The sequence below is a fragment of the Syngnathus typhle genome, linkage group LG5 (genome assembly GCF_033458585.1).
Source record: "Syngnathus typhle isolate RoL2023-S1 ecotype Sweden linkage group LG5, RoL_Styp_1.0, whole genome shotgun sequence".
NCBI classification, from domain to species: Eukaryota; Metazoa; Chordata; class Actinopteri; order Syngnathiformes; family Syngnathidae; genus Syngnathus; species Syngnathus typhle.
Genome location: NC_083742.1, coordinates 6,461,923 through 6,474,126, shown reverse-complemented (window position 1 = coordinate 6,474,126; position 12,204 = coordinate 6,461,923). Strand labels below are relative to the sequence as shown.

The following is a 12,204-nucleotide window of genomic DNA, read 5'->3' as shown; positions in this document are numbered from 1 at the left end:
ACAAGTCCAAGTTTGCACATAGTGTAACTTGACTGTGGCTCGATTTCACAAAGGTGTTAGCATCTTCGCTAAGAATGACTTTTGCAAAGTTATGCAAAATGTTTCTCACAGTCATCACAGCTTTTAGAATGTACTGTAGCTTTTGCAAAATATTTTATAGCTGCCCTGTAACTTGTAATGCAGAAATGAGATCAAACAAACTACTTTCTGTAAATGTCTATTCTATTCTATTCTATTCTATTCTATTCTATTCTATTCTATTCTATTCTATTCTATTCTATTCTATTCTATTCTATTCGTGCACACACATATCATGACAAGGTCAGGAGAGGACAAAACAATAAAATACCACTCAACGCGACCGCCCCTAGGGTCCCCATTCTACAACACTGCAGTAGACCAATCTAAGAGAACTCTTAAGGAATGACATCACTCTGATTTGAGTACAGTTCGATAATAATTTTAAAACTTGGATGAGACATATTACACATTATGCATAAACAATTCTTAAGAAAAAAAACGAATGAAGTGTGATGATTCTCAGCAGCTGCACAATAATATTCATACTTAATTAAAATTAAAAGTGCCTTATTTCTTGTAATGGTCACATATTGCAAAACCTCTCGTATTGTATAATGAGCAGTAAGACTATTAAGCAAAGTACTAGAAAAACGACAAATATCTGGCAGTTGTGTGGATTTAAGAAACGGTATAATCCTCTGCAGAAAAGTAGTTACATAATCTGAGTGTTATTCAGCAACAGCAGAATAATTCAATGAAATAAAATGAATTCAATTCAAGTGGTTACTTGAAGTTTAAACTCATAACAAAATATTGTGGCGATGTTATCTGGCCCCCAGGCCTTGAGTTTGACACACTACGAGCGTTGTGTCATGTACGCCAGATACGGTTAGGCAATCGACTCTTCCGAGTTCCATTTTGTACATTCTGCCAGCATTACGTTATTTATTAAGACATCAATTGTAAAAACGTGTATTCATACAATCACACCATCATATTCAAAATACAAAATATATCTTTTACTCCTGCCCTGAAATCCATAACCTCAGCAGCATGGTTCATGTTTTTTTTTATAGGGGGGCAAAAGAACGACACACACTACTGAGTAATATTTCTCTATCCAACTGGAAAGCAGATGACACTGCTGAGAGAGCATGTTGGTGCCCTGCACTTATATTGCTAAAAAAAGGAGTGACAGCTTATGATTTTATTTATTATTTAAAATAATTATGATTTACAATTTGTGCACATAGAGAAAAGCTTCCTGTAGCTTTTGCGCATCACATTTACATTCCTTCACATTCATTCACTGACAGAAAGAACATCCCCATTGATGAATTGGCATTACACAAAATGTGAAAAACTTAAGGCAGGAACAAATGAACACCCACAAGACGTTTCACTCTGTTTTAGACAAATTGGAATCGGAGGGAGCGTTATTAAAATTAAATAAGATAAGACAAGATGAGATAAGATGACATTTCTTTTAGCAGTCGCACAAACGGGAAAAGTGAAATTAGAATGTGAATGCATTTTGTAAATGTTTGCAAACAAAATTAGTAGAATCTGCAGTTATTATTAAACGAATCTCATCACGAAAGCACAAATTTCACTGGAGGAATGCAACAGTACTACGAGGTGCATGTTACCTGTCCAGGGCGATGGCGGTCATGGAATAGATGCTGGCAAACACAGCCGCGATAGGAAAGAAGTTGTGAAAGCGGCAGTAGATCAGTCCGAAGTACCACTCGTTGTGCACGGCGTAGATGAAGTTGATGACCGTGTTGAAGACATAGAGGCTTCGGCAAACGCCAAATTGAGCAGGAAATAGTTGGTGACCGTTCTCATGCGTTTGTGCGCCATGATGATCCAAATCACCGTCACATTCCCAAGAACCGACACGATGACTATACTGCAGTAGGCAATGGCCCACAGGAATATTCTCCAGGCTGGCTGCACAAATTGGTTCCAGTACACGGTCCCGTTGTTGGTGCCGTTGTTACTTGTGGTGAAGTTGACTTCGTCCGCGCCATCAAAAATTGGGTCCATCTTACCACTTCGGAGTAAAAGTCTCGCTCACCAGATAGAGGTCTTGTGAAATTCGGTCTGGTCGATGAGAAGTTTCACACTCATACGTATAGGTATCTTCTACTATACTGGATTAAATTAGAATCTAATCTGTGCGAGATCTTAATTTGCAAGATGGGTAAAAAACTGCGCGTATTTTACGCACGTCTCCATACAACCAGAAGGAATGGGGACTTTCCATGATGTGAGGAGTTCTGCTCAGTTCTGCTCATGCTGTCATATGACTCATGGTGCTTCTTCTACTGACTGCTCCAACACGCTGCAAACACACACTGCACACACGCTGGAGAAAATAATCCCACGCACATTTATAACCTGCCTCCTGCTGCCCCCTGTGGTACCAACGATAGACCTTTTAAAAAAAAATTATAAGCCCCCCCCCCCCCCCCCCCACACACACACACACACAAAAAGGGGGAAAAACATATATGTATATATATACATATATACATATATATATATAGATAGATAGATAGATAGATAGATAGATAGATAGATAGATAGATAGATAGATAGATAGATAGATAGATAGATAGATAGATAGATAGATAGATAGATAGATAGATAGATAGATAGATAGATAGATAGATAGATAGATAGATGGATGGATGGATGGATGGATGGATGGATGGATGGATGGATGGATGGATGGATGGATGGATGGATGGATGGATGGATGGATGGATGGATGGATGGATGGATGGATGGATGGATGGATGGATAGATAGATAGATAGATAGATAGATAGATAGATAGATAGATAGATAGATAGATAGATAGATAGATAGATAGATAGATAGATAGATAGATAGATAGATAGATAGATAGATAGATAGATAGATAGATAGATAGATAGATAGATAGATAGATAGATAGATAGATAGATAGATAGATAGATAGATAGATAGATAGATAGATAGATAGATAGATAGATAGATAGATAGATAGATAGATAGATAGATAGATAGATAGATAGATAGATAGATAGATAGATAGATAGATAGATAGATAGATAGATAGATAGATAGATAGATAGATAGAGATATTATTTATTTATTTATTTATTTATAGTCCACATATAGTTCACACATCTCCACTGTGTCAAAAATTAGAAGAAAGAAATGGAAGAAAAATGTTCATTTCATTCACTTCTACCTTTTATCCTCTTCTTCAGGGTTATAAGTGAACAGGAGCCAAATCCTAGGTGAATTTGGGCAGAGGCAGATTATACTCTGGACTGGTCCAGACCAGTAAATCACAGAGCACATACGTATAGACAAACAATTATTCACCCTGACATTTGGTGTAATTACACTTGAAAAACTGGAAGCAAGAGCCATCCATCCATCCATCCATTATCTGAACTGCTGATCATCACGAGGGTCGCGGGCGCGCTGGAGCCTATCCCAGCAGTCTTTGCGTGGTTGGTGGGATACACCCAGAACTGGTCGCCAGGCAATTGCAGGCCATGTATAGACAAACAACTATTTACACTCTCCCCGACGGACAATTTGGAATGCTCAATCGGCCTACTTTGCATGTCTTTGGAATGTGGGAGGAAACCGGAGAACCCGGAGGAAACCCACACTAGCAAAATGAAAGCAATGGTACAAAACTAATCGAATCAGAAGGTTGGTGTAGTGTCATGGTGGCCACTTTCCAACTCGGAAGTTCATGCTTCAAATCTTGACTCTGACTTTCCTATTTGGAAATTGCATGTTCTCCCTGTGCTTGTATCGGTTTTCATCGGTGGGAGGTTGATTGAAGACAATAAATTGTGCATAACATCACGCAATAAAAGAAATGAGAAAAAATGATAGCAACATTCTTATTTCCTGCACAGTGGAGGTGAAGAGGGCCAAGGAGATTTAGACTGATATTCTATCCATCCATCCATTTTCAACACCGCTTATCCTGTTCAGGGTCGCAGATGGTGCTGGAACCTGAACCCTGAACTAGTCACCAGCCAGCCGCAGGATGCATAGCGAGACGATCAACCAATCACACCCACATTCATTCTTAGAAATCTACACATGCAGCACATTTTCTTTCTAAATACAAACCCAAAATGGAGGTTAGCATGTTGGCTTGGCCTTTGACAGACGCGCCAGCTTGTCATGAGGCCTCTTAAATGCCCACCCCTGCTTTAAAGGCAGGGTAAGCGTGTTCATGCTTTGTCGGATTGTTTCTGTGGCGCGGCCAACATCTAAAGCGGCAGACTTAAAGCCCCATAGATATATTCCCATGCCGAAGCTTTCACTGTACACTAGGAATTGCATTTATATTAGTTATTCTGCTAAAACTGATGACATTGAATAATAATGCAATCACTAAACAACACATAGAATAGGCAGCTTTTTCATTGAAAGGAGTGACTGGAACTGATTTATAACCATGGTCTTATAAGGGGGCGTCGTCCGACTCCCTGATCCCACGGTAGACGGAGCGGATGTTTTCATTAGACTATAGATTTTTGTATTTTCTATTTGTTGTATTACAAATTTAATGTATCATAATTTCATTTGGACACAATATTACCTAAAAATATTACAAGAACTAGTTTGTAGAAATTCCACTATGGATACTTTTTCCTAAGCTAGAAACCCACACACACACACACACACGCACACGCACACACACACACACACACACATACACACAACTTTGAGCTCTGATCAGCTCGAGGGAGTCTCAATTTCACCTTTCAACAACTTCCTCATATAGACAGATAATAAGGTGAGAATATTCTAAAAAGAAGAAGGAGGGTGAGAAAGAACTGGTTGGTGCAGAAAAAAATAAGATGGGGGGAAAAATAAAATTAAAAAATATTAGGTATTACAGAAAAAGGAACCTTTTTAAGTTTAAGAAAACTTGGAGCAAAGCTAACAAACCTTTTCAGCGGAGAAAGGGAGAGGGGGACAAAGATGCTGCTGAGGCAGGTTCCACCTGCATGAGGACGGTGGGAAAGTGCTGGAATATTAGACCATTGCATTAATAATAATATCGTTAAATATTTCAGTTCTTATGATTGATTCTTGTTATTGCCTAGCATCAGAAGATTCTCCATGACCTGACTGTGACAAGGTAACATTGCATTTTAATCAGTTAAGTGATATTTACATATCATTAGTTATGTGAACAAATGAAGTGGATTACACTGACATAAGAAAATGTGTGTGTGTGTGTGTGTCTGTGTGTGCATGCATGATTTATATCTGGCCTTTTCATACATGGATTGCTTTTGTAAATTAAGAACTTAATAATTATGATTGTAATTATTATTATCATCATCAACAACAACATCAGCTACGAAGGTCATTAGCAGAGACGTGATTGAGAGTCTGGGTGACCCCAATCGTGAGATGAAGATGTCGTGCTGGTTTTAAAGAATGGTGATGAAGAGGAAGAAGTGCATTTAGTGGGGTAGAGGATGTAAAAGGAAGGCAATGGAACAAAATCCCCCTATGACCAGATCTCCATCTCAAATTCCTGGCCTGAATTCTGGGCTCAGTGCATCCCTGGTGCGAATGATTGGGTTTTACCACTTGTCCATAATGACCACAAGTACATACAATAAAAACTGTATGGCTGTATATTTTAGGTGAAGCAGTGTACTTTTCTGAACAAGGCAGAGAAAATTAAGAAAAATTGAAGTGGGCTGATATTTTTAAAATGATTTTGAACAAACATTTAGAAAACAAGACAAAATCAGTTATGAGATAAACGGGAAGATGAGGTTGTCAGACACAATGATATGCACCGTAGTTTTGACAGAATGTGAGAAAACAAGAAGATAACAGTAAAAATGAATTGGACATACAGTAACTTGAGATTTTTTTACACTTAAATTTAAAAGAGTCAGGAGATTGGTCCGTGCAGTGGGTCGCTGGCAAAGTTGATATGTGTCTGGATTATTTCCCTGCGGGAAAAAGAATTGTTGATGCATATGCGCCGTTTAACAGTGTTGTCCATACGTATCCACAGGGAGTGAAACTGGTTGATGCTGCCCTATCCATTTTATTAGCACTATGCTTCTGAGCTGATTCTATTTTCTCAGGGGTCAATGCAGCGGCAAATTGAGAGGTGGTGAACAAGCTCACCAGAGTTTATCAAATGGATTCCTGATGACACTGTATGTCTTCAAAATGCATCAAGTGTAACGCAAGTTTTGACCCAATGAATATGCACAGTATGATTAGTCAAGTTTGTTAAGACTTCAAGATTTCAAGGGTTTTTATTTGCCATGTGTGAGCGTGCCAAACAAGGAATTTGACTTTGGTAAATCACAGCCTCTGTTCACCATTTAGGTGACTAACAACACTCAGGACGTGAAAAATGACAAATATTCTCAAACATCCCCTGATCTTAAACTCCCAAGAGGGCAAGGAAAAACTCAAAACTCCAGCTAGGGGAAACTAGAAACCTTGAGAAGAGACCACAGATGGGAGGGTCCCTCTTCCAGGATGACCAGGCTGCAATGGATGCAGAGAGGACACAGTACAAACAGCGTAGACAATTCAAAGAAGGAGTGGAGAGCAGGATGTTATTGTACAGTAATGACGCTGAGACTCTAACTGTCATATTAACTGTCACGGATAATCATTCGGCTTTTAAATCGATGTGCGTTGATTAACAATCTTGTACAAAACTATTGCTTAGTGCCAGCTCATCTGTCATTACATACGACAAGATACAAATCACATTCATAATAGACATCATTAGCGCTCATGTTTATTTTTTTCTGAAACACAATCGCATTTGTTACACGCAAATGAGCATCTTCATGATAAATAGTTCTCGCGCCAAACGATGGGTTAGCTAGCATGCTTCTTCTTGGTAGTTTTTGAGGCCATAGATATACAACAGCTAGTGTTCGTGTTCATTATAACTCATTGAATTCCTTAGCAGTTTCCGCGCGTAATGCATTGTTACAAACATCAGACACAGAGCTATGATACAAGGCACGTGCGTCATTTTATAATCAGGCCTTTAGCAAAAAGACCATCGTAGAACTGCCTCTTCAACACCGCAACACAGCATAGACATCAATACCTGCCTTTGTATTAATGTCAATGCTGGCGGTCGCCTGCCTGAATTGTATGTGCTAGTTTTCGGTTAAAATAACTTATTTAAATCTTGATGATCCCTTGCCATATATTCTTCAGCAGATCCCCTTCCACCCATCAATCAATTTTCTGAACTACCGTATTTTACGGACTATAAGGCGCACCTAAAAACCTAAGATTTTCTCAAAAGCCAACAGTGCACCTTATAGTCCAGTGTGCCTTATATATGGACCAAATTCCTAAATCTAAACTGGCCCAAAGCATTGTGTCATGAAATCAATCATAAGTGGCCCACTGAAGACTATGAATCATGAATCAAAAAGACTATGGATCATTATTTTGCGATTCTTAAGTAATTTGTTGCGTCTGAAGTTGAAATAAAAAAAATGAAATGAAGAATGATTTGATTTGGATTGAAAATCTGACATGATGGTGCGCCTTATAGTCTGATGCGTCTTATATAAGGACACAGTTTTAAAATGGGCCATTGGTGCGCCTTATAGTCCGGAAAATACGGTAGTTATTGTTTTGGTCTAGTTTTAAATCCATATGCATGTGTTGTCCTATTTATTAGAGTGAAGCTAATCTGAGCATTTGTATCCACGCTTGCTCCCTTGTCCAACAAGTGAACCAATTCCCTTTGATGGCTGTCGTAACTGCGTGACAGGCTAGCAGTGAAGTAACTAAAGAAAAATGCATTGATATTGATATTGTCCAGCTGGGCTTCGTTGACAGAGTTCGGAAAGAATGTAAACATAAAATTGTACATTGTCATTGGCCACTTTTATGTCAAACACCTGCTCTCTACATTAGTATGAAGCGGGATCTACTCGCCCCACAAGCTGGTATGTAACTGTCAAACAACGAACAACAAAACAGCAGTTGCGGTGACGCCACGCTATCTCGTCCCAAATGTACAAAATATAAACTGATTAATAATATGCCTTGCCCAATTGCTCCGAAGTGTGTATCGGAGTGTAGCTCTGTAATGTGATACCAGTCCACATAATAAGGATTGGCACGACTCATTGTGGACAGAAATTTGAAATTGGTACAGGTGGCTGGAACATCCTGTTCAGCATGTTAAATCTGCATGAGGCCTGTGAGAAGTAAAGAGTCTTTAATTACCGTTGCATGGATTTAGATGGTGAAGGTTGAATGTGGACTCATAGATTTTGTCTTGGAGTAGCAGGAACACAAAGCCTTATTTCAATGAATCACAAGATTATGTATAAATTGTGAATTTCCATTTTAGCGTCCTGATCATGTCTGTTGCCTCAAATGTTGAAATTAATCTAATATATCTAATATATAATATTTAATATCTCTGGACTTCACCATGGTTCTCTGGCCAGGACCTATGTAATGTGTGTTGAAAAGAACAGTAGTTACAGTTCTTTTGTTTCATTCTTCAAGTAGTTATATTTTCAATCACTATCTAAACCTGGGGTCACTAACATGGTACTCGTGGACACCAGGTTAAGCACAAAATAGCTTGGGAGCCTTTTAAAAAGTAAACTTGCCAGTGATAGGACAATTTGTATGATTTCCCAGGAATGTTGTAGTAGTGATTATAAATGTGAACTGTACACTGGCAAATATTTAGAAACATATAATCATTCCGTAACAGCCCGCTAATATTTTTTAAAGCACAATAAATAATAATTAAATAGATCAGGCCCTAACAATACCATCAGTGAAGCCCTTTTTTGAACATGTTTTTTATTTCAGAAATGCGTATCAAACTAGTGTGTGTGTGTGTGTGTGCGTGCGTGCGTGCGTGTGTGTGTGTATGCGTGCGTGGGTGTGTGTGTGTGTGTGCGTAAGTGTGTGGTTGGGGAACTTCTTTGGGCCATTTTGTGATTTGGGGTATTTTTACATTTTTTATTAGATTGGTGTTACTACGATGAGGACAGTGATGAAACCATTTTTGTAAGTGTGAGGATGGTTTTGGGCAAGTGAGAGATTTAGTGTATGAGTGTGTTTGCAAGTGAGTGTGTGTGTGTATGAAGTAAATGTTCATTCTTTTTTTGCTTATACATGATTCTTGCTCTCACTACAAGATAAAACAAGCTATTTCACCACCAAATTAATTGAGCAAAGTCTTGCTGACAGGTAAAATGAGAGACAGTCAAATATGATTTATTTTCATTTGACCACAGAGGAACACAATAACATGTTCATTAGTGAGAGAGAACTTCTTGGGAATTAATTTATGAGAGATGGTGGGGAGATGCTGAAAACATGTGTGATGAATTTCCATTCAGGTTCTTTAGTTTGCATTCCATTTGCAAAATTGCAGGGGTATAAATGTATTTATATCTTCTCAAATGCAATTAAACACTCGAGGCAATTTTCTGTCATCATCTATCTTCATATACGTTTGTGACTGATGCTACTGTCTTCGTTCAAATGAGACAAACATGCTAAAACATTGTTGATGAATGATTATGAGATATGCTAGGAGATAGATATTGTTATCTTCAGACAGCCAGGCAAGCATGGTTTGTGTCAATGAAAGCTAAGCATGCTACTTTCATGCATGTATGCACAGCGAGAGCAAAAATAGAACACTTAAAGATAAAAAAAAAAAAGTTTTTCTTATATTTTGAACTGTATATGTTGAAAACTCACAAATGTGAACTTGGATGAATGGTGCTATATAAATATAGGTAATTATCATGATAAATTTGCATTTTCAATTCGTGTCATTTTTCATTAAGACACAGATGATGTCCATTACATCTTCTGTGAGCCATTCACTGTCTTAAAACGTTTAGAGCCAAGCTTTTTTTTTTTTTTATTCAAACTGGTTTATTGGCGCTACTTTATGATTTCTTTGTTTACTGTGCTTATGTTTTCCCCACACTCACTTTACACTTTATCCTTTCAGAAATATATTTTAGTATGGTGTCCTTGGATGTTGTAACAGCAGTATACTATTAATATTCTTAATGGTAAAAAATAGTTGAAATGGGGTATTATAATCATCAAAAAAGACTGCAAATAATCTCGTGTTTGTTTTAGAGCTTTCCCCCCTCTGACACACCGATTCAAATGTTCGTTAGCAAGCTTCGAAGAAGACTGAAAACGATTCTGATCATCGCAACATCTAAAACATGCAGGACAGCGGCTCTCGGTTCGGACACCCCTGTTTCAAAACTTAAATGGCCAAAAAGATATTGAATAAAAATGCTGTAAATACATCAATTAACGCAAGGAAAGAAAATGTTTTCAAAAACGTATGACGTCATCAGAAACTCTTGTGTGATTCTACAGTATGTAATTTAAGAGCATGGATTGATCTAATCACAAATAATAATGAAAAAATTCTGTTTAGTCTCAGGTGGTGTTGAAGTGTCTTATTATAATGAAGTTGTTTACTTCTGTTGATGATATCATCCAGCTCAATCAGCATGCTCCTAGTTTCTTGTAAATTTAAGACATTTGCCTCCATCTGTCATCAGGAACTGTTCTACCTGAACAAACTATAATACAGGAGAAGCTTCAAAGGAAAACTTTGAACTTAACCTTTCAAAGGTTATTGCTGAGCATCAGTTCAAGTTGTGAATCGAATAAGTCAACTTGCCCACTTTAGTTCCATTATTTTGACACTTGGGAACTCCCATTGATGAGTAGTAGGAAGTGCAAATATTGATGGCCAATTGTCTAACTGACCTATGAGGAAAACAAAAGTGCAATTGCCAGCAATCTTAAGGGGTTTAAAGAGTTAGCATAGATTTCACAGTTAGAGTACAGCTATTTTGATGAAATAGCTGAATTTTGATGAAATAGCGTCATTTCACATCACCATCTCCTGACTGTGGGACACTTTCCCAATACTATTAAAACCTGGGCAAGGAATTGACGACAATTGGAATGTTGCGTCTGATTAAAATCAATGTGTGGCACAGTCACATTCATCCTCACATCAAGCAACTGCAGTGTCATGCACTTTTATGTTTCAGTCACACTGAGGATGCAGCCTCAATGTCCGCTGATAATGTCATAAAATGTCATTCAAAGGAAAATTAAATTGAACTTTAAAAAATGTATGGAAACACTTGAACCAGAGAGTGTTTGACTTTTCAAAAGTTATAGTAACACCTGCAGACAATTTGTCTTGTAACTAATTTCTTTGGGCCGCTAGCTATGCAATTCCAGTGATCGAATATCAGAGCTGGCTTTCTGCTCATGTTCCGGGCTCTATGGTTGATGGTAACACAATATTACATTTAAACCCTAACCTCCTTCGACCTCGTGTTCCATCATTGATAATGTGTCCCAGTGCATGTGTAAGATGTCGCTTTCACCGAACAGCAAAGGAGAAAATATTGTGACACCTTAATGAAGTCATCACTTTAAATTGTTTGGCTTGAAGCAGCACAGCAGCCTAGTAGTTCACCACTTTGTGAAAAAATGCTAGAGGACATACTTCAGCAGTTTCTTAACGTACAATTTCAGGAATTTAAGTATTTCATTATGTACGGACCATAAGAATGAATTAAAAGCAGGTATCATTGTGTCGAATGTATTGCCACATGGGATCAGGAACGTTGCCGCTGCAAATGCAAATGCATATATCAACATCACCCAGGAACGCTGTTGTCTCTGGGTTCATCTGAAATGGACTGAGGCAATTTGGAAAAGTGTGCTGTGGTTTGGCAAGTCCACCAAGTTCAAGTTGCTGTTGGAAATCATGGACGTCGTCTCCTCTGGGACAAAAGGATCATCTGGACCATTATCATTGACGAGTTCAAAAGGTAACATGCTACCATGCAAATAACTTTATTATGAGCAAGTCAAGGTCAGAACTTTTTATTTTATGTCCAATAGGTTTCTGCTGGTAGTTTTCTCCTGGTATTATTGCGATAACAGCATCTGCTCTATGCACTAAGCCCATTAAGGCTCGGCGGAGCTTAATGGATGTGTGGACGAAAGTGCATGCAAGGGCTGCAAGCAGATGAGAGGGATGAGGAAAAACCAAAATGGGTAAAAATAGAAAAAGGAGCAAAAGATACAAATGATG

At 38.2% G+C, this 12,204-nt stretch overlaps 1 protein-coding gene across 1 annotated transcript in view; it reads right to left on the bottom strand.

Moving 5' to 3' along the window:
• tacr1a (tachykinin receptor 1a) overlaps positions 1-2,372 on the bottom strand; it is a 47,547-nt gene extending 45,175 nt beyond the window's left edge. The window contains 2 exon segments of the mRNA XM_061278330.1: positions 1,671-1,812; positions 1,815-2,372. Of these exon segments, the coding sequence (XP_061134314.1) occupies positions 1,671-1,812; positions 1,815-2,070 (398 nt within the window). The 5' untranslated portion in view covers positions 2,071-2,372.
• Between the last annotated feature and the right edge of the window lie 9,832 nt (positions 2,373-12,204).